This window comes from Phaenicophaeus curvirostris, chromosome 6 (genome assembly GCF_032191515.1).
Source record: "Phaenicophaeus curvirostris isolate KB17595 chromosome 6, BPBGC_Pcur_1.0, whole genome shotgun sequence".
NCBI classification, from domain to species: domain Eukaryota; kingdom Metazoa; phylum Chordata; class Aves; order Cuculiformes; family Cuculidae; genus Phaenicophaeus; species Phaenicophaeus curvirostris.
Genome location: NC_091397.1, coordinates 36,010,765 through 36,034,042, shown reverse-complemented (window position 1 = coordinate 36,034,042; position 23,278 = coordinate 36,010,765). Strand labels below are relative to the sequence as shown.

General features: G+C 37.2%; 1 protein-coding gene across 3 annotated transcripts in view; it reads left to right on the top strand.

Annotated features, from left to right (window-relative positions):
* LOC138722050 (succinate--hydroxymethylglutarate CoA-transferase-like) overlaps positions 1 to 23,278 on the top strand; it is a 342,380-nt gene that overhangs the window by 16,075 nt on the left and 303,027 nt on the right. For all 3 annotated transcript variants that reach the window (XM_069859772.1, XM_069859773.1, XM_069859774.1), the window contains exon 7: positions 18,847 to 18,938. In XM_069859772.1, the coding sequence (XP_069715873.1) occupies positions 18,847 to 18,938 (92 nt within the window). The remainder of the gene's footprint in view (positions 1 to 18,846; positions 18,939 to 23,278) is intronic.

Genomic DNA, 23,278 nt, shown 5'->3' with positions numbered 1-23,278 from the left:
TTGGCATAACATCTGATAATAAGTAACCAAGAAATAAATATGTCCAGTATGTCAGAATCAGTGTGTTTTTCTAACTTAAGTTTCTTATTTTTCTTGGTTTTTTTTTTTTCCTTGTTAGTCAGTATACATGCTGAAGACATTAGAGCTGATGTAATAAATTACAAATAGTTACTGGACACTACTTCCCTTATCCATTTAGTTAACTCATTAATGAGACTGGATATAATCTGGAATGTTTTGGCTTCTTATTTTTGGAACCATATTACCTTGCAAGCTTAAACTTCATAGCTATGGAATGCAATCAATAAACAAGTAATTTGAAGAAATCAGTTTCACCCTACAGCATAACTGGGGTAGCAGCTGTGATCAAGATGTCTTCATGTTTCTTGTTTTTAATTAAGTTTCATTCAATTATTGAATGCATATATAAAAATGGGTATTGAAACTCTTAATACTAGAGGCCATCCAAAAATATGGAAAGTAATTTTCTGACTCTAGATGGTACTGCATCTTTCCTCTTACTACTCCAGAGAGAGTGTGCTAAATAGTTGGCCTTCTTACTGTTACCATGGTTGTTAAACTTCGGAAGACTGCTATTTGTGACAAGATTTGTGTGAAATGTGGGTATAGCATTTGTCTTCAGACCTCAGAGTTGCTAATTGGTAGTCAGCACTAATGGATAGCCTTTTCTTAAGGACTGTCTTTCTAGAACATTTTTATCTTAGTCACTGTCTGGTTCAGCACCTACTGACTGCATTTTGTGTTTGTGGTTACGGTGGTAGTCACAGTTGTCTGTTTATGGAATAGGTTATTTGCCAGATTCTTGGGGTTGTTTAGATGTTGAATGACTGCACTCCTTTACCGTTCTTGTGTGCCCTGTTACACAGGGAATTCTGTTTCATACAGCTTGATGTTTAGCCAGATGGAGCTGCTCTGTCTTTGGAGTATATTGCATTGGTCATGTAAATGAATGGTTTATGTGTGCCATCTGTAAGATAATGACACCAGTATACCTCCCATTAAACTTATTTCCCCTTCTGAATGGGTTTGCATGGCAAGGTTTTAGAGGGGGGTGTGTGTGGGTGTGTGTGTGCTACAGGAGTGGTTTCTGTGAGAAGATAACAGAAGCTTCCCCTGTGTCTGATAAAGCCAGTGCCAGCCAGCTCCAAGACAGACCTGCTGCTGCCCAAGGCTGAGCCTATCAGTGATGGTGGTAATGCATCTGGGATAGCATTTAAGAAGGGAAAAAGAAACCCGTGGGCAAGAGAAACAGCCACTGGAGAGAGGAGTGAGAATGTGTGAGAGAAACAACTCTGCAGATGCCAGTGTTAGTGAAGGAGGGGGGAGGAGGTGCTTCAGGCACTGATGCAGAGATTATCCTGCAGCCTATGATGAAAACTGTGGTGAGGTAGGCTGTCCCCCTGCAGCCCATGCAGATTAACTGTGGAGCAGATATCTGTCTGCAGCTCGTGGAGGGCCCCAACCTGGAGCAGGTGAATGCACCTGAAGGAGGCTGTGACCCTGTGGGAAGCCCATGCTGGAGCAGGCTCCTGGCACAGGACCTGCAGCCCCTGGAGAGAGGAGCACATGATGGAGCAGGTTTGCTGGCAGGACTTGTGACTGTGTGGGGACCTATGCTGGAGCACTTCTTCTGAGGGGCTGCAGCTCTTCATGAAAACACTGTTACTGTAAGCAGTAAATATAAATATAAAACTGGGCTAGAGCATGCTCAGTTCACACAGAATCACAGAATCACAGGATAACCAGGTTGGAAGAGACCCACCGGATCATCGAGTCCAACCGTTCCCATCAAACACTAAACCATATCCCTCAGCACCTCATCCACCCGTGCCTTAAACATCTCCAGGGAAGGTGACTCAACCACCTCCCTGGGCAGCCTGTTCCAGTGCCCAGTGACCCTTTCTGTAAAGAATTTTTTCCTAACGTCTAGCCTAAACCTCCCCTGGCGGAGCTTGAGGCCATTCCCTCTCATCCTGTCCCCTGTCACTTGGAAGAAGAGGCCAGCACCCTCCTCTCTACAACGTCCTTTCAGGTAGTTGTAGAGAGCAATGAGGTCACCCCTCAGCCTCCTCTTCTCCAGGCTAAACAACCCCAGCTCTCTCAGTTGGTCTGTGGGGAGAGTGTATGTACGTTTGTGAGAAGAAACTGATGGGATGTGTGATACGATGGACTATGCACTTCATGGACTGAATCTTTGGAGATTTTATCCTTGAAACGCTACAAATATTTCCGTGGAGAATATGAATTTCCCAGTCCCCATGATACCTGGAAGCTAGATCTGAAGATTTCCTAGTGGAAGCACAAAAATATAACACCACTAATAAAAAAAAAACATAACCATGACAAAAAGTCTCACATTCTTTCAAGTCTTCACTCTGAGGAACAGAAATTCTTGTTTTTAAGCAGACAGCTTTGTTTTGTTTTTGGTCTTTTTTGTTTTTTCTCTAATATAGCAAAACAAACATGCTTCCCTCCCAGGCTTTGTGAATAAGAACAGTAGAAATGTTCTGTGAGAAATTCTGAAAATATTCAAAATTCTGATTCTTATACAGCTTAAAGACCAAGATTGGACTCTTACATTAAATTATTTTCATTAGTGGAAGACACATGGAGGTGACCGATTCAGCTGAATAGGCGCATATTGTAGCAGCATGTAAAACCTGGAACACTTGCTTCTTGGAAGTCGGCAGATATTCTGTAACATCCAGAACAGAGCAATTTTTCTTAAATAAAAGAAAAATGTTTGTTTGGAATTGCTTCTTTCTAAATTTTGGACTGCTGCAAATTGTTAGTGATAATAAAATGAAATACAGTGTAATTTTTCAGAGAGTCCAGGGTCATATGTAGGTGAAGAGTTTAGACATAGGTAAGCCAGATGCTGTCTCCTTTATGGCGTTTTGGAAGCTGTGATTAGCAAACTGAGTTTCTTATCCCAACAGCTCTGATTGAATGCATCCAGCCCTGTAGTGGCTGTTGCAGGACTGCGAGGATTTCCGGGATGCTCCCCAGCGTTTCTGCTGTTTTGAGTGTTCTTGAGCTCCAGCTTGTCTGTTCTCACTCACGAGCTGGCTTTGCTGATGAGAGTAATCTTAGAACCAGTTTAAATATAATATATTTTGACAGTTCTGTCGTTGAGATTGGTTTAAGTTTTTGAAAATTGACTGGTTAAAGTAAATCATGTACAGGTCACAAGGGAGTGACCATTTGTTGCTATCGGGATGGTCTGTGCAGTGCTTCAAGTTGCAGTTTATTTCTAAACAGGAGGGGGCACTGTTTAAAAGGACAACCTTGTTTTCAACTCAAATTACTGTTTTCCCTTTAAGGCCTCTGAAGGCAACATGTTTTAAAAGAACTTTGCAGTTTTGATTGTGAATGATGAAACTTGCTCCTTGGGTTCTCTGCTCTGTCCTCTGGCTCTGCTAATTTAAGTGAATTTTCTCAGTTGTCTCCTATGGGCAGGTTTTGCCAAAGATAATGTTCCTTGGTTCTTTCTCTCGTCCCTTTCTTTCTCTTTTTCTATGATGTAATACTTTGTATTAGATGCTGTTTGTATGTTGCTTGTGGCATTACAAGACGTTGCTTTGATATCTTATTTTCAGTTGTTTAATTTCTTAGAATAGGGATGTGATGCTTAGTTTTCTGTCTTTTAAAGAGATTTTAGTCCGCGAAAGATGTTTTGGTGTATTCCTGTATGAAAGGAACCCAATACATAAAGATAATCACAGCAAATCTTAAAAATATTCTTAGTTCAACCAAAAACTATGAAGATAAGATTTTTGGGATTGGTATTTTTATTAAAATAAATAAGGATATGGAGCTGTTGTAATGGAGGGCTTGTAGCTGCCCCATCCCTGGGGGTGTTCAAGGCCAGGTTGGATGGGGCCTTGGGCAGCCTGGTCTGGTGGGAGGTGTCCCTGCCCATGGCAAGGGGGTTGGAACTAGGTGATCTTTGAGGTCCCTTCCAACCCAAACTATTATGTGATTCTATGATTAACTCTGTATCACTGGAACATATTACATTTTGGGGGGATTTGCAGTCTCAACCCCAAAGAACTTTAACTGTACTAAATTGTCAGTTTGTTGGCAAACGGTATTATAGAAAAGCAAAAAAATAGCTGGACAGTGTGGCAAAAAGTTTATAGAAGAGGTGTTGTGTCATCTGAGTTTCATATGGGTTTGAGTATGGAATTATTGTATATGTAGCTTTTACTTAATGTATATAAAGTCCTTAAGATCCATTAATGAACACTTTACTGCAAAAATAAGTAAGTCTTGAGTGGTTGATGAATTTGAGAAACAAAATAGTACCACACCCATCTACACAAGTTATTATCAACTGAAAAGATCCAACATGTGATACTTCCCAGTATATCATGTTTTGTGTTGATAATTTATAGGAGCTACTCAGAAGATGATGTAATGTTATATTTTTGATGCATATTCTACTTTGCCACGAGTATTTGCACAACAGGAAAGAAAAGCCAACCACAAGAGTATTTTGCTGGGCAAAGGCTAGCCCAAGTGTTATTCAGATCCTTTAATTTGTGAACTAACTGTGGTAAGATGTGGAATTGCCTTGGATTAGGTACAGTTTTGTAGACTCCCTCTTTCCAGATGATTCTGGCCTATAAAATTATAGATAACTTGTGCCTGTGTTCTTCATGCTCAGTCCTTCCTCTGACTATTGATGTTCTCATGGTTTCTAGATGGAGCTGCCTCTAAACCAGCCTGGTAAATTTGCCCTAGGGTATTACAGCTGCACTTCTTTTGTGTCCTAACTGTTTGAGTCACTTATCATGGTGTAGCAGTATATGCTGTTGATGAACTTGCGGTACTTCTTTAGAACCAAAAGATGATTTCTATAAATGCAAAACTTCAGGAAGGAGACTCTGAAAAATCCATCAGAGAGGTAGTACTATACCTGCAGTTTGTGAAAATTGCCCTTACATATTTAGGGACTGTCATGTTCTAAGGACTTGCTTCATTTTGGCAGTAAATGTTAAGGTAATATTGTGCCTCTACCTCACTCTGCCTGGTAGAAAGTCACCTGTAAAGTCCCCAAACCTCCTTTTTCTTGGCACAAGACCTGTTCCAGGACAGTGTCTGCTGCCTTAGGATTGGCACTTTCTGGTTAATATTCCTCCCCAGAGTAAAATACTTGATATATGGAGTAGAAACTGCAATCCTAACCATATGCAATTGAATTTTTGTAACTGTTATTTATATATAAAATAAAGCAAATATCGTTACAACCTTCCAGCAGCTGACTGCTTTATTCAGAAATAAATGTTGAGGACCACTGAGAGCTCTTAATTTCTTATCCCAGCCCATGGTGCCAGTTACTGTCCTACTTAAGCAAAGCTGCACCACCAGGGTGTTTTTTCTGATGCTGTATAAGGAACTTGACTAATTTTTGCTCGTGTCCTAAGTCTTTCCTGGTGTCATAGGTGATCCATCTGCCAGCAGATGTTTACCTCTTTTGCTTTTCTGGACACAAGTGAAAAACATTATATGTGTGTGTTACACCCAATATATTTTTTTTCCATACCGGGCTTAGTGATGTATTTGGTGTTTTTAATTAGTACAGAGTTAGGTTATTTTGGGGTAATGTTTACTGTAACTGAAAAAAAAAATTCCTTATAATTCTGTGGAAGGCTGGGAAACAATGACTCCACAATTAATCAGACTTGCAAACAGAAGACAAATAATGGGATTACTTTGAATTACTTCTACTTTATTGTTCATGTCTTTTAATACTTCTTTTTAAGGGTCATGGGTTTTAGAAGCTTGAATAGTAGGATTTGATTTTTTTGGATTGCTTGTTAAAAACTGTAATGTTCAAAATCCTCACAGATTTGTTTGTTTTTTTTTTGGTTATGCTGTGATTAAGTTGAAACTATCTGCTTAGTATAAGCACCTGAAACTTCAAAGGATTTCTGTGTGTCTTACCTCCAAACAGTTGATTTGGAAAATGCCACATAGCCTTACTTCTGAAATCTATCATGTTTTGAAGATGAACAGTGCAAAGCAAACAAATAAAACCTTCCAAACCCCAACAAACCCCCTGAACCTAAAGCCATATCTACTTATTCAGGAAGACTGTCAGCTGCAAACTGTTAGAAGCTGGGAGAGTAGTCAAGAAAAATATTAGATAAGCTTATCCTGTTCATATTGGCATCTGTTTTTCTCCATTTCTGGAGATGGGGTATGTGGCTAGCTGGGCCTTCAGTCTGATGTAATGCATTTGTTTTCCTCTGCTACTCTAGGCTTGTCAGGCACCAGTGAAACTTTTACACCCCTTTGTACAGCTCGGATGACATGAGGACTTATTTGCTGTGCTCCAGTCCCCGCAGAGCGTTATCAATAGAACTGTGCCCAAATACAAATTGCAGGACTAAATTGCCTTAAATACACCTTGACAACCCATCTGGAGATCATGAGTTTCCCCAAGGTCACAGAGGAAAATGAACCAATGAGGGTTGATGGAGCTTTGTTGCAGAGCAATTTAGCTTGGTAGCCCTTACTGGAGAAGAAGCAAAAATGGACTTGACTTTCAGAGTCTTTAAGTTTTGCTAGTGGTGGTGACAACTATGCTTGTTAACCCATATTGTACACCAAAAGTGTGTATTCAATTCAGGACTGATTTGAAATGTAACTATCACAAAGGTACATTTGTAGGGTGTTTCGAAATAAAACCAAACTCTAAAGATACCCTCCTTGTACAGGACTAATGCTGTTATGCTCTGTCAAGATGCAGAACCAAAGAATAATTTTTCTTCTTAAAACAAATTCTTATTGCTGGTGGGCTTATATGTTTTTCTCTGCTGCTTGCAGACAGCATACTGGGATCCCAGACAGGCCTATTCAGAAGAGGAGGCTTCTGTAAAACTCAGCCGGTTGACAAACTCTTTGGAACGGAGCATGAGGCTGTTTTCTATAAAACAGGCTTCTGTCAGCACAGCTGTGCCAGTCAGGACTGTGAAGAGATGTGAACACTGACTGGTTTAGCTGTTTTGGCAGAAGCCATTGATAAATATGTTATTCTATAGACAAAAATTTTCTTCTGCTGGTAAAATTGTTCTGCTCAGAGATGCGTCCCTGTAAATGGTTTTACATTCTACTATTTGTTAGTTTGTATGTTGTACTATGTATGTTGTTCTATGTAAGTTGGCCTGGAAGGCTATATTTCCCCTATATTTGCAGTCTTTTGCCAGTATATGGTGTTCTGTTGCCTTTGGAGCATGAAAAGGCTCTGGCATCCACACTGACCAAACTTCTAGAATGTATCTGTAATCCAAATGAATATGAAAAGGGTGGAAACTGAAAGGAGGTGTGTTGAAACAGAGGTTGCCAAGAAACAGATGGGAGCTGACAGGACCCTTTCTCTCTTGGTAGACGGATGTCCTTACATTATTCAGATCTGCTGTGTGCCTCCAAGAAGGTGGGCTTTTTAGCTGAGCAACACTAAATCTTCCAGTTTGTGCTGCTTCTGTCATCAGCACACCAGCAGCAGCTACGCTTTTTTTTTTTTTTTCTTTAAGTAACTGAGCTAGCCCTTTGCGCTGGCATTGAGCATCCTAGCAGGAGGACTTTGCTGCTTTCCCAGTATTATTCCTTCAGTCATACATAGCCTGAATGTCCAAAATACTGTGAGTTTAGGAATAAGAAACAGTTGAAAATGAGTGCTGTTCTGGAACACTGTGTTCCCATTCCTTGTCCAATATGAAGCATATACGAAGTTTAAAGAACAGGTCATAATTCTTCCTTGCTTTAACATCAAGTATTGACTTTCAGCTGTGCATGGAAGAAATATTTTTCTTATGACTTCATGCAAATTCTTTGTTCTTTGCTCTATATAGCACCCTGAAATTAGCTATATTTTGCATAAAATCTGAAGCTTCAGGGTTTTGGACTCTGTCCTAATGAAGAATACCATAGCAGACAGCCTGTGAATCCTAAGATTTGATGCTGGTTTAGTTTACAGTGAATGAAACCAGATTAGGCACTGAAATTCTGGATATGAACAGCGTAGCAACACAGTACAATTATGGAGACACTTACTGATTATTTAATGTTTATTTTGCAGTAGCTATTATACTTGGACTAGTGCCTAGCTAAGTTAACAGAAATAAAGTTGGAATATTTTGGGCAGCTTCAGAAGCCCTGCAGTAGGCTTTTGTAAAGCAGTGTTTATTGTGTTTGAGTTCTAGTAGTCTAAACAGAAGACCCAAGAAAAGATCTCCGAACATTTTATTTGTTGTTACTGAAGATTTCTCTATGGGTTTCCAAAGGAAATATTTTTCAGGGAATCTCCTGTCTTGTATCTGCCTTTTCTGCTTTAGATTGTTTTGTTAAACCTTTTGCCTTGCCTAATGGACTTATTTCATATGAGGACTGCAGGATATTTTTCTTTTGTTTGTCTTACTGTTAAAAATGGTAATGTTTTGAGATTTCACCAAAGAAATCAATATTAAAATGGTGCAAACATCCAGTGTCTTTGTTGTGCCCATTCACGGTGTTTTCTGTAGATGTTGTTAGATTGGTAAGAAGACTGTAAGTAGTTGGTATTGACCTGAAAATGTTTCCCAGTAAGCATATGGTCTTCATTACTTTTATTTTTAAAATACTGTGATAAAATAAAACACTTTGTCAGTAGCTAACAAAAAAACCCCAACCAAACTGTTTTGGGTGTAGAAGACAAACTATTGAAAAGTAGCCTGTATTTCGTCATTTTTAGAAACCAAAATGGTGGCAGCATCTGGCACTTTTCCATGTACTTGAACATTAAAAACGTTCTGTATCCTGGTGTTTATGTCAGAGTTAGCTGAAACCCACTGATCTGCAAATTCTCTTATAGGGAGAACTTTGTCGCTGGAAGTTGTAGATGTTACTGCAAAATAAGGTTGTAGTGAGAATAGGCTTGTGGATAACAGCCTTCCTATACACAAAAGTTTTTGTAAAGAGAAGAGAATAATCTGTTTGTGATACATACTAAAATTTCAGCAAAATATATTCTACACAAAGAAAAGCTTTCTAATAGGTAGGACGACTTTGTCCAGTAGTGTTCTTGTAGATATTGCAAAGTCAGGATAGGAGCGCATTGCCATTGTGATCATGTCTTTCAGTGAACCTTGATTACCTTTTCAAGAGGAGACTGGGAAGCCAAAATTTTGTAACCTTTTTTAAAAGAGTACATCTTTCAAAATTATTTTATGGAACTGTGACTACAAGGTGCCTACTTGTATGAAATCATATTCTTTGTACAATAAGAAGGGGCATTATATATCATGTGCCTGCTCAGGGTGTATAATATATGATTCTTTGTCAGTTTCTTATTTCTGTCAAATTAAAGCCATGATCTTAAGATATATGGGAGTGAATAAGGTAACGAATGCTAACTTCTTTTAATATTCAAACTGGAAAACTTAGATGTAGTATAATACATGGTCTGGAAATAAAGATACCATCTCCTTTGCTCTTACTAGCTATTAACTTTATTGCAGTTCTGAAAACCTTCGTAAAGCGGTGTCCCAAGATGTTTATAGTGCTCTGTCCAATCAAAAGTTTGTTCAGTAGTTCAGACTGAAGAGTCGGTATCTTCTTCTATTTTTGTATTGTGTTTATTTATTTGCAAGGTACTTCTCATCAATGAGATATAAGACAGGGAATTTGATTAGAGGCAGTTAGGAAAATCTTATAGAAGGGGAAAGCACCTCAAGTATGTGAGATATCCATTATGTCCACTGCAGATGATTCTTTTTGTGAAGGCAAAGGTTCGCATATGAGCCTTCCTAAGGAGCCAGTTGGCAAAAACTCTTAGTAGACAAATATTCAAGTTAGGCAATACATTGAATGAAGTAATTATTAGATTCAGCTGTTTGAAGCAACCGCATGCATTTACTTTTTACCATTCCACATACTAAATTCCTGTAAATGATCAGCAACTACTGTATTTAACTATGCATTGTATAATCAGGGAACCTGCTAATGTTAAGAATATCCAATGTCACTTTCATATATATTTCCAAGAAAAGGCTTTTTGAACTTTTCTTTATGTTCACTTAGTCTCTAAAGTACTGATATGTTACTGCAACTTCCCACTTCCATCTGATCTGCAACAGCAGTTTATTTAAATGTCTAGTTGGAATTTTAACCTTCATTAATTTGCGTAGAAGATTAATGTTATATCAGCGCTGCAAATGAAATTCATGTTACAGCTCATGGTTTCAGAAATAGGAGGTCGATGCATGGTCATTCTTTGAGCTGAGTAAGGGTTGAGCTGTTTACTGTGTATAAATGAAAGGGAACTATAATCAGGCTCAAAAAATGTCAGTAAAATTATTGGGTTGAAAGGATAGCCTGGACTTTTAAGAATGTATTGTATTCCAAACAGTTTACTCCTGTTTGGGAATTAAAGGTTACAGATCTGTTTGGGAATTTTTTGAGGAAATGTATGGATTTTTCTTTTCTAAACTTTCCAAAGTGATTTTTGGTTTGTTTGCCACTACAAACTGAAGCTGGAAGAGAACCATTAATGCTCCTTGAGTAGCTATGTATTTGATCTTAGAGGTAGAGTTCAGGGTCACAGTACACATACATGTGTGCAGCCCTTGGGTGCAGTGGATTGCTTAGTCAAGGTCAGCTTCTTCACTGGCCATTGCTGCACAGATTTTTCTGTCAACAAAACTGGATATGGTTGCAGCAAATGAAGGTGCGTTCAGGTCGTACCCACACTAGAGTGGAAGTTTGTTACTTCAGATGAGAAGTAATTGTATAATTAAGTAGTTACTTTAGATTTCTGTCCTAAGATAATCGTGTCCTTACCAGAGGCTACTATGTCTCTGTGGCTTCAGAGCTGAGACCTCTCTGAGGCCATCCTGAGACTATAATGCTTGACCGTAGAGAAATAAATACTCGTAGAAAATACATCTTGCAGGCTTTCCTTAATTTTACGCGTTTTTTTTCACTACAGAAATAGCAAGATTTTCAGTATCTGAGCTGGAGGCTGGTATCTTTCATTTGATTCATGGCTGATTCCCAGCATTAGTCAGGTGTTAACAGAGTAGTAATAGCATGGCAGAGGTGGATGGAGGAGTTCTAGCAAAATGGGTGCGAACACAGAGGTTAGTACAGGCAGCTCACCTCAGTATTTACCTGGTTTCTTTGTAAGTTTTGATTTCCAGATGGATTCTGAGGGAATTCTACTGCTAGGAGTAATTGACCTCACAGTTTTAAAACGAGCTTTTACAATGCAAGTATTTGGAGTCATAAGATTGGCTGTAACTGTACCAAGCAGGGTACAATGAGTGAGATGTCACTTTCAGAATATATAGGGAGGAGTATTTGTATAAACCCAAAACAATGGTGAGGAATTTGGGGATGTCTCAGCCTTCTTACAAGGTGTGGGGGGAAGCTTGAGTACTTCATCTGTGTGTCATCTAAAAGCTAGGCTTTTTGTTGAAATTTGGTTTTCAGCAAATGGTCACTAAGTTGCATTTCATTTGAGGTCACGTAGAATGCATCCACTTAGATGAGGAAGCCACATCTGCCTTGAAATTCAGAAAGTGACAAGTTAAATTTTAGCTGTCTTAGCAAAAGAGGGTGGTAGTAACATGTCTCAGGTAGTTACAGCTTAGGATATGGAGGGAAGAACTGTTTTCTTGTAACTTATATTCGGCTTGTTAAATAGCTAGAAAGTATGGCCCAGAAGTTTTCAGGCCTGATTGAAAGCTTGTTGAAAACCAGCCTTGCATTGTTTGAAATTGTCTATGTCTGTGGCCCAGAAGTGTGGTTGGTGTTTTCAGAGGAATTGTGTGAGGCTGGGTACCCAGTTAACATAAAAATTGAATGGCACTGGACAACTGGCAGGAGCTGCTCTTTGTCCCCTTCTAGTCTTTCAGTAGCTAAATCTTAGCTGAAAGTTTTTCATTTGATTAAAAATTTTATTTTATCTTTGTCTTCCAATTTATGAAACCTTATGTTTTTTAAAATACAGGGTTGAAATGTCTCAATCAGCATGTGTAAAAGCAATGATGTAATCAATACACCTTACACAATACATTCACAATCATCAGTTGGGAAATGAAATGTATTTGTCAGATTGTTGGTCCAATTTTATGCCTGCTGACTTAAGGTTGGTTTCTTTAAAAATTCCTTTCATCTCTCTTGACAGTTTGCTCTGACTTCACCTCTTTCGTATCGGTTCTCATCTCCTGTAAGCTTGCCTACCCAGGAAGTTGTACTTCCTTTACTTCTGACCAACACATGGCAAGCATTTTCCAAAAGTCATACTTGTTTTTCTAACGTATTTGGCAGCTCTGACATTGCAGAGTTTCATATAATGTGTCTGTTAGATTTTGGCTTTTCTCATCACGGGGAATTGCTTGTGTTCTTCTGCTTGTTTCATTAATCTTTATTAAATAAAGATGTAAGCTGTCTTTAATTGAATGTTTTCTTTTGGCAATAGGACAAGTCAAAAGGTGTTTCTCATTAATTTGTTATTCAGCAGGGATAGCCATCTATCTGGATTGAATTTGTGACAATGTTTAGTCCCTATTTGTAGAAATGGCTATGTTGAACATATTTTTCTATGTTGTGCTCAGGCTATCCTATACAGGCTGACTTAATAATGTCATTTGTTGTGTGGGAATTGAGCTACAGGGAATTGGTCTGTGTTGACAGCATGTCTCTGTGTTGGTTTTTCCTCTCCTTTTAGTACAATGTGTTTTATATTTTGTCTTGTAAAGTTTTATCATGCTATCAAATCATGAAGAAGTGCAGAAATGATGGCTTTTGGTTTTCTCTAGCATGTGATACAAATATTTTGGACAGAGGTTGTAATAAGAAATGCTGACCTTTGTTTTTATGATACAGAAAATCATAACTTTTCTGTAGCAGTTAATTACAGGGCCATCCTTAGCTCGAAAGCAAATTGTGTTGAAGAAATGAGTAATAATTTCAAGTGTTGCATGAGTTCTTCTGTCTACCTGCCAGTTCCTGCGCTTTTAATTATTTTTTTAAAGATTTACTACCTTGTGTTTTGTAGAAGGCGCAAACTGTGTTTGTGACTCACTATCCTGGGGAAAATGTTAAATTTCATCAAATACAAATGAAATGTACAGCAGCCTGAGAAATGAAGTAGCATTTTTGTTACTACTTGTAAAAAATCCAAATGAATTTCAGGTAACCTAGATAAAAATACCAGGTTTAGTTTGATTGTCCTTTAAGTGATGATATTGCAACACAGTGCTGTCTGTTTATTCCAGATGCTTTCAGGCAGCTTCTAGCTGAAGTGAGTTGTTTTTATACACGTTAGGAATCCTGTCATCATATCATCAGTAACTCCTAAGCAAGCAAAGGGGCTGTGCAAATGTGTGTTCAGTACATGTCTTGGAATAGCATAGGATCTGCAGACATGTGGAACTTTGTCTGGGACAAAGTTGTTTATTTGGTTTGCCTGCTTTCTTAAAATTTGTGAAGAATGCCTGACATAAATGTAGCTAAAAATCCCATTGTCATCTGCCAAATATAAAATAAAGCTATGTTGTAGCTGACATGATATTATGAAGCTAAACCTGGAAAGACACATTAGTCTGTTTTTCTAACAGAATTCTTTCTGGAAACAGTTTTTGCTAGGATTTTTAAATTTAGTGCGACATTTTTTAGTATCTGGCATTTGGCAGCTTCAGTAATAACACTTTTGTGCAGTCTAACAGCTTTTACTGTTATTACATTTTTCCTAATCTTCCGCCTGACCTTTCTCACTTCATAATATTTATTTCTGTCTCTCAGAACAGAAATCCATTTAGGGTGGATTCCAAAGCAAAGTGTGTCTCTCATGTGATAAATATATTGACCGCTTTAAAGGGGGTAAACTAGCAGTAGTTTGTTATGACATGTTATTTTTTCCCAAACTTTTGTCCCATATGATGCCTGCAGATATTTTCTTTTTCCCTGTGGTATGTTCCAAAGCTTGAATGCCATCACATGACACTTGTACACCAAGCACAGAAATGACTAGCTTCATTGTGTCAGATTCAACTTCTGCCTTTCAGACTAATTGCCCCCCTTTCATCAGAGCAGGAATGTCACACCAGGCCTAGAGAATTAGCCAAGACTGATTTCTCATTGAAAAGTGCCTTTGTTTTATTAGGTATCTCTGATCCAGCTAGAAAAATCTGGGGGAAAGAAATACTTTCAGCCCTTTCCTTTGTCAGGAATTGTGATATATTAATAACATTGTAATCTAATTGGATAATAGCAGCAGTCTCTTAGTTTTAATTGGAACAGATATATATTGCTAATATTTACTGGAAACTTAGTTGTTTCAATTCTTTTTACCAAATTAGTCTTCGCAGTTAGCTGCAATTACTGTCTTGCACAAAGTTACTTCTGTAATGTCCCCAACTAGCGACCAGGTTCTTACCGCTATTATAATTTACTGTTTAGCTTGGCATGATTATCTTTCAGCTTTGCTAGATAAATATTTTTAGGCATTTTCAATGTTCTCTTGTTGCTCTGTACCCAAGATTTGGCCATCAAGCAACTGGAGGCTTTTTTAGAACAGCTGTGAGCTGCATGGTTCCATTTTAGTGGCCTTATATTATGAAACTTTGTCATATTCCCCAATATATATATTAAAAAAATAAGTTACAGAAGCAGTAGTATATTGGCTTTTTTTATGTCACATTAACCATGTCTCATTTTGAATAGTCACAGGCTAACAGTAAGGTGGTGGAGATCTTAATTAAGAATATTTGCAGCAAAACTTGAAAGTTTTGGAAGAATATATCTTTAACCTAACTGCTCTAAAAGTTCTGAGAAACAGGAGATGGTAACTATAGCTATTTTTTCCATTCTTGTCTGAGGTAAAAATACAGAATTGCTGGTGGAAATTTTGGAAGATAGAGGAATGTTGGTGGAAAGCTGTGACATTCACTCTCTAAATGCTTATCATAAAGGCCAGTGTTTCCTTGAAGCTGTTCTGTCATACTTTTAGTATACCCTGTTAATCTTTCTGGCTCATGAAAAGATAAAGTCAAAGGCAGGCTTGCTTCTGTAGAAGGCAGGCTTGGCTGCAGCGTCAGGAAGATTTAAGTGTAAGTAATTGCACTGAATAAGCAAATAGTGCTTTAGTAGACAACTAGAGTTCAGGTTTCTGGTGGTTTCAAATGCTTGCTATGCAGGTTAAATAATGCTTTGACAATGTCAAGCTTTAGGAGGCACTTGAAGATATGGATGGGGGTTATTGTGTCTTGTAACCACTCTGTGAAAAGTATATACATTTTGCAGTAGAGCAAAACAGCTCATACTGCAACAATTTTGAGATCTAGTTATGTGAGGATCTGGCAGGTATCAGAATAAATTGTGCTTTCCTAGTGCAAGGTGTAGAATAGGGATTTTGGGAGTTGCATAGGGATTTAGGAGAGGTGCAACTTTATTTTGTTCTTTCCTGAATCTGTTTTACACAATTTGAAAGCTTTACATGAGATTTGGCATCTATGCAGCTCCCATTCCAACCGAGATGATTCAGAAAACTTAGTTTTATTAAATTGTTTTAAATTCTTTTGTCTCTTTTCCAAAATATATTCCTCAAAATAAAAATATATTCACTGGACTTAAGGGAGTAAAATAAATTCTCTGCTGGCAGAGAGACTATTTAAATATTGGCTGTAGCCTGAAGAAGTAAAATCCACTAGAGGGCAGTTCCGAGTATGAGTGTGATCAGTTGCCTTGTTCATCTCCAGAGACTGTTGCTGAAAAGTCTATTCTTTCCATACAACAGGGATTATCGTTTTAGCCTGTGGTAGTCTGTGTTGTATCTAAACTTGATAAGCCACTAACTGCATTATACTAAGCAGGAAACTGTATTTATGGTTATCCATGTGTGATTGCAAATCTACAGTTTTACATGCTGAATTCAAGTGTGAGAAAGTGCAGGGTATATGGACAAATAAACTTTGGGTGGCATTTTTATATCTTCAAGAACTTTTTCTATATATTTTTATATATATATACACACACATGAACAAACATGTCTCTCTGTGTGTGTATGTTGCAGTTATGGTGAGATCTGTGTACCAGGCTGAAAACTTTTTCAATGTGATTTTATGGTCTCCTTCAAACTTTTTTAGAAAGAACTATGTAGAATTGTATTTAGGGATAACAGACACAAAACATCTGCACTGGGTTCCTCCACTGACTTGTGTAGTTTACTAGAATAATGTTCGATCTTTTATTTTTGTCTGAATAATGTGAACTTTCATTTTTAGAAATAGTTATTTGTCGCTTAAGTCTTACAGTTAGGTGGCTACCTCTTCTTCCAGGCACTTTATATGTCCATAGTAGTTCCCGGGGAACATTATTTCTGATGACAACAGATTTTTTTTTTCCCACATTAGTTTTGTCAATTCAGAATGCAGATCAAAAGCAGAATTATATATTTTTTTCTTTTTAATGTCTTATGACCTGTGAAAACTACCTCAACAATCATTAGTACCTCTAGTTTTAACCAGAAACCATTAAATTAAATTTTTTATTTTGAAACTAGGCTGTTAAAACATGTAAAAAGGACTTTAAAATTGTATTTCTAAAATACCACTAGAAAAATGCATGGCTTGTTGCCTGTCACCTGTAATGAATATAGCGTTTGAGGAATGGGTGTTTGTCCTTACCAGAAGAACATTGCAAAGTGTTTTAGAGATGTTGTGCCTACACACTAAATGCTTAATTTTCAGATGTTTTCTGTTTATGAAAACATTTGTGTGAGCAGATGTGTTGAGATGTCTGTCTTTGTTAATACTTGAGGCCAGGACATAATTTCTCACTTACTTCAATATGCTTTTCACTATTCAATTAAAGTTGTTCTGAGGATTTTATTTTTACCGAGCAAGATTTTGTTTTTGAAGTGGCCCCACACATTTAAATGGTTTTATTGTTACAGTTCATTCTAATGAGATTATAGTATATGCCTAGTTACAGCTCTTCGGAGCATTTTTGGGTGGATCCATGGTATTTTATTTGCTAGACATGTTATGTTTGAAAATGAAAACACTATTATCTGTAAATTTGTGTGTAAATGTGGAAAGAAGCTTTGCCATTTGCTCTTTAGGGTCTCACAGTTGGCTATTGTCAGAGACTTGATTTTGAATAAAACTGGGTAAACTAGTACGTTTTTTTTCTTCTCTTGTGAGTAGTGAAGTCAATAAGATACAGATGAGACCATAAGTGTCAAATCCTTTATTCCAAAATGTTTGTTTTGAGGCCACATTGACAAAGTCAATGTGCTGACTGTAGTCTCTTGATATTCCCTGTGACACTGAATGTGAAAGTTGAGTTGCTCCTCAGCTTTGCACAACATAGATATGATGTCTCCTGAAAAATGTCAGGTAATTAACATAGTTTGTGATGCAAAGGGGAAACTGGTATGGCTAGTGGATATTGTTTTGCTTGGTATGATTTACTGACTATTTATTGGAAAAACTGATCATTGTTCTCTTGCACTGTACATCAGAAGTAGTTTATGAATCTTGTACACAGTAGCATTGGTCCAAGTGAAAGAACTGCAGAAGATTCCCCCATTGATTAATGATTTTTAATTGTTTGCTGTAATCAACAGTGTTTAGACTGTCATGTCTACCAAATGAACTGTCTGTATGCAGAGAATATTATTCTGGGAGAATAATTAATAAGAATTTAGGAGATTCAGGAAGCTTTATCTTGCAGTATATGTTGATATAGTTTTATTTTAATACTGTCCTCACAGCTAAGAGAATAGCTTTTCAATTTGCTACTTCTTTGAGGAAGAGAGACGTTGATTCCTAAGGGCTGTGATAGTTACTGTTAGTTGTAATAATAGCAATCAAACATTTTGCTTCTCTGTTGACTTCTCCCCTCTGAGTTAATGGTCATTGGTTCCATTAAAAGAAAACCAGGCTTTGCTCTTTGACCACTTAAGGTCATTGGACTGTTCGGTCCCAGTGCTTTAACTACCTCCAGTGACTGACAGACAGTAATCCCTAGCAGGGTAACAGGATTGATATTTGGATTTGTAATCTCTCAGCTGATCCTGCAAGACCTCCTCAACTGGAATATTTTGAGGCTGTTGTTAGAATAGCATGATGAGTTAAAGCACAGGAAAACAAGAGAGCATCCTTCTGGCTACAACTCTTAATTCTGTAGCTGAACAAAACTGTATTTATGTAGAGCCGTAGAAGTTTTTTGTACTTTCCATTTTATTATTGCTAACTTACGGCAAACTTTTAGATTGTGTATGCTTGCTAAAGGGCCAGCTTTGCCATGAGATGTTAACAATGTTTTATTTTAAGTATAGCTGTGTTTAGATGTGAAATAAAGAAGAGAAGTAAAAGGAGAACGATTCATAAGTCTAAACCATAGTGCAATGATTTTAGTATCAGTTTTGTGGTATTCAGGATGTCTTTATGGCAGAGTGGAGATATAACACAGGCAGCGTGCACCCTGTTGGGACAGCAGCTGGAGGCATGTAAAGGTACCATAGGGCCTCTGATATGACCTCTGAATCCCAACTCTGTCCAAAGTGAATGAAACATAGCAGGGCCAGGAATCAGTCTAGGATTAAGATCAAAAACGTCATTAACCCACATATGATAAATTCAACTGTTTACTCTTAAAAATATTCAGGAATAAGCAGAATACAATAGCATTCATTGGTTGTACTATCTGGACAACTTGTGAACAAAAGCTGATGGGAAATACCAGTTGGTTCCTTTTTGTACCGAAATAATATGCATTGATATTGTACTTGTCCTTGATTGAAGTCGTAATTATTCTTTTTTTTTATTTTAGGCTATGGTCAGACTGGTCCAATGGCTCAGAGAGGTGGATATGACTCCATTGCAGCTGCTGTTTCTGGTCTCATGCATATCACAGGGCATGAGGTATGGTGCTTAACTCATAAATTTAATAGAATCTCTGTGCAATGGGCTAAAACTCAATACTGCATGGAGCAAGTTAGCCCATGCTAACACAGCTGTTATGCGTGCCCTCTTGAGTCCAACCAGAGGTCTTATCTCTAGGAGTCTAGGAAAACAGAAAGTGGAAGAAAAATGGTATTCTAAATCTCTGGTGAATAAATTGATAAATTATTGTAACCTCTTAATGGACACTTATAGTCACTCCAAGAACTGTAATAGACACATTGTTGACAGCTGGGTGATAGAATCATAACTATTCGTGGGTAATCTCACTCATGCTTTGATATCAATATTCTCTCTTTAAAAGAGGGACAAACTCTTTTCAATCATGTCATCTGAAAAGAAGAAGAGAGGTGCCACTATTCATTTTGGAAAAGCTCTATGTGCTGCTATTCCTACTGATATCCAAGATGTTTGGGAGTGGCAGTAGTGCAGGAAGCACTGCAGAGGTGGTTTAATTATCTGGATTTGAGAGATACATAGAATGTGTCTTCATCTCAGAATAATGCTATTCAAATAGGCATTTACTTAAACTGTCTTGAATCATCTGCAGTTGCAGGGATCGTGGTCTCCACACGTCACTTCCTGCGTCACATGGTATTACAAGTCTGTTCTATGTGTCATAAACAGTAGTCTTCTGTGGTGGTGCTCCTGATACTCTGGAAGCAGTAGTGCAGATCTTCAGAGTATGACACTTGCATGCCTTAGATAAACAAAGAGTTCATCAAGTTTCTGTACTTAGTGTCAGATATTAATGTTTGAGTAGGCTGTTGAAAGCTAACTATGCATGATCTGGACATAACTCTACTGTAGGATTGATGTTCTGCCAATGGAGTTGTTTTCTGCTAAGAACAATGGCAAACATCATAACTCCGTGCTTGTGGCAATGATTATTACCAGTCTGTAAAAAAAAAAAAGTAAAAAAAAGAATTCAAGCATTGTTTGACTGAGGAAGCTGAGAAATTTCATGTCTAGTGTCCTAAGACTGTGTCCATTGCTGCCATATTAATGATACATACTCATGGGATATCCATCTTAGAACAAGAGAAGATACGAATTTGAGTCCAGTCCTTACAGGTACTTCTCTTCAGTTATGCACATATACAGTAAGAAATGACTGATCCTAGTAACTGTAGTGTAATTTTCTTCGTATACCAGGGTCAGAACGTAAATGAAGACTAGTACTTTCAATACCGTGTCAGAAACATCATGCACACCTCAAAGTAAACCAAACAAAATTAAATGGAATTATAAACTGTTAGAAAGGGGCAAACGTTAGTGCCACATGAATAAAGGAAGGTATGTTGAAAATTTAAAAAGCCAGGACTTTCGTAAAGCTTTTCAGTGGTATGTAAGTGGCAGAAAGTACAAGTGTTATACTGAATGATTGGATGTAAGTTGTATTATGAGAATTATATTCCTCAGTGTCCATTATGAAGATGGATTTTATTAAAAGATTGTGTTATGATCTACACTGGAAATCCAGATGCTTACATCACCTCACCGGGACTTGGGGCAATGTATTCATAGGAATCATTTCATCATTGTTAGTAACAGTTCTGTCTATTCTCTGGAGGCTTTTAACAACTCATTCAAACGTAGTAATTCTCTTGCATGATTAAAATAAACATACTAAAACTTTCTTCTCATTTTTCTTTATTTGGAGTTGGTAATACATTTCATCAGTGTCTCAAAATGATTTTCTGATGTATATAGAGACAGTTTTGTTTCAGACTTAAGTGGTCGGTGACTCCAAAGAAGCAAAAGTGCCTTTTGTTGTTGTAGAGCAAATGTATTCAAGTGGCTTTAAAAATCTTATTGTGTGCTTGTTTGAAAGCTACTTTAAAATAACAAATTGTTATTAATAGTCATATCTTCCATGTTCTACATTTATGTTCATGTGACTGGCTGTGTTTAGAATTCCACAAAACTAGCTTTGAAGAAAGTATAAAACCTTATTTCACTCAGCATGTAGAAAAGTGGCCAAAATAAAGAAGAAAAAAAATTTGCTCGTTTTAATAGAGAAAAACAGTATGAAAAACCTTGAATTATTTGTTGACCAGATAACATGGAATTCAGATACTAAAAGTAACATGATCATTTGAAGCTTTCCCTAGCGAACTAGAGTATATTTGTTTCTTAAATAAAATTGAAAATACCAGTCTTGTGAACTGGAAAGGAAAAAAAAATGTTATAATAGAAGATGTTGGTTTTATATTGTCTTATAGTAGCTGTATATAATCAGCATAACATTGGTATAACAGTGCTCTGTGGAAACTTCCCTTCAGTTAACAAGCCATTGACTGTGCTTACAGGATGGTCTTAGAGGTCTGAGCTGATGCAGTAAACAAATTATAATGAATTTGAGCAGCAACAACAAAACATCTATGTACATCACCGAGTTGCTTGATTTTGAATTATGTTAGTACATACTTACAGCTCCTCACGAAGGATTTTAATAATAGAATACTAAAATTATGTCCTGTATCTGACACTTGTAAAATGGATAAAATTAATAGCAATGTATATTCCTGTTTATCATGGAGAAATTACATGTTGTGAATTTTAGTATGTTTCAACCACCTGGCTACTGATTGCATGTCTCAGCAGTTTACTGTTGCAGATCACATAACTTTATCGGGTATTGAGGCCATGCCTTCAGTCAGTCAAGTCTTAATATTAAGCCATGAAATCAATGCATTACTAGCACAGGATTTTGAGAAGACTTAAACCTTTAAGTCTGTCACATATGTAGCATTTATTTTCTTCAATACTTCATATTTTGTGTAATGCTACAATTTTTGAGGCAATAAAGAGATCACAGGAGAAGACATGGAAGTTTCTGACTAAAGTATGTCTATTTTATCCAAGTTGTCTTCTAATTAAGAAGATAAAGGTAGTGTAATACAAACGTGGAATGCACCAAAGATTCAGAATAATATTGAATTTGGCACACAGTTTAAACCTCTTGAAAGGGGAGACAAGATTGTATGCTTTATATGTCTGAATTTTAAGATCTGAGAGAACCTTTCTGTATAAAGAAATTCTGAATAGCTTGCTCCTCTTTATTTTGTTAGTTGTTACCAAAATGACTGAATGATGATTTGTTTGAAATGTTCTGAACCTTGAAATCAAACTATAAGTTCTATGATACCGCAAAGTTACAGGTGCAAACAACTGCATTTGTGCTAGTGTTGTTTTTTGCTGATTGTATGAAAACAAACACATTCAGTCTACAGTTCAATGCATTCTCTAAACCATGTTTTCATGTGCAGAAACCTGCATGGAATTTAAGCTCTTACACATGCATTTGATTACCTCTGTATTAGAAATGTATGACACCTGTGAAATGGGAAGTTCTAGTGTGTTTATGAAAATTTATAAGCAATAGTGGGGAATCTGTTTTGTGTAAGTCTGTACTACACGTTCATTTTGACTGAAAACAGATGCTTTGGGCCACATTCAGTTTTTCTTTATGTAAATTAAAATATGCCAAAAGGGCAGAATTTACATTGATGCTTTTATTATCCTGGACAACATAATTTATAGATGTATCCTGGTTAAACACCGCATTCAGGTTTCATATTTGATGAACAAAAAGCTTTTACTTATTATTTTCAGATACATCAGTGACAGATGAATAGTCCTTTGATGAGAATTAATAATTTGGATACAATTCCCCTTCAATCTCCAACTAGATTATTGCACACAATTTTTGATATTCCAGGTATATTTATGATGGTACAGTCTATTCAATAAACATTCTTTCTTACTGAAGAAATGTTCCTGTTTTACTGAACATGAGACAGCAAGACATGATTGGGATCTGCAGTAGCAGAGGGGCCATTTTTCAGCTTAAAACCAAACAAACTGCAGTGGAAGAGTGGACGTGGCATATATCTTGCAGCTGTTGAAAAATATACCTATTGCTGGTTCATATTAGCTTCAGCAGCCATTTCCCAACCATAAAGACTACTGAACTTAGAATACATTTATTAATCATGTCATTTCAGAACAATTTCCACTTCTAATATATCATTTTTATAATGCTGATATAAATTTGGGAAGAGAAATTATGTCAAAGGGCAAAAAAGAGGTTCAGGAATGGAAGCTTCCAAAATGTGTTCTGGACCAGAATGTGTTGACAAATTGTAAGGAATGTAGTAAACAGCAAAACTTGGGAGTAAAAGTGTGAACTAGTGGTAAGATTGAGCAATAGCAAAGTACAGTAGTGGAAGAAAAGGACTGTTATACTGGAGTGTATCTTCATCTTTCCAGATAAGCGGATGCCATGTCCTGTTGCT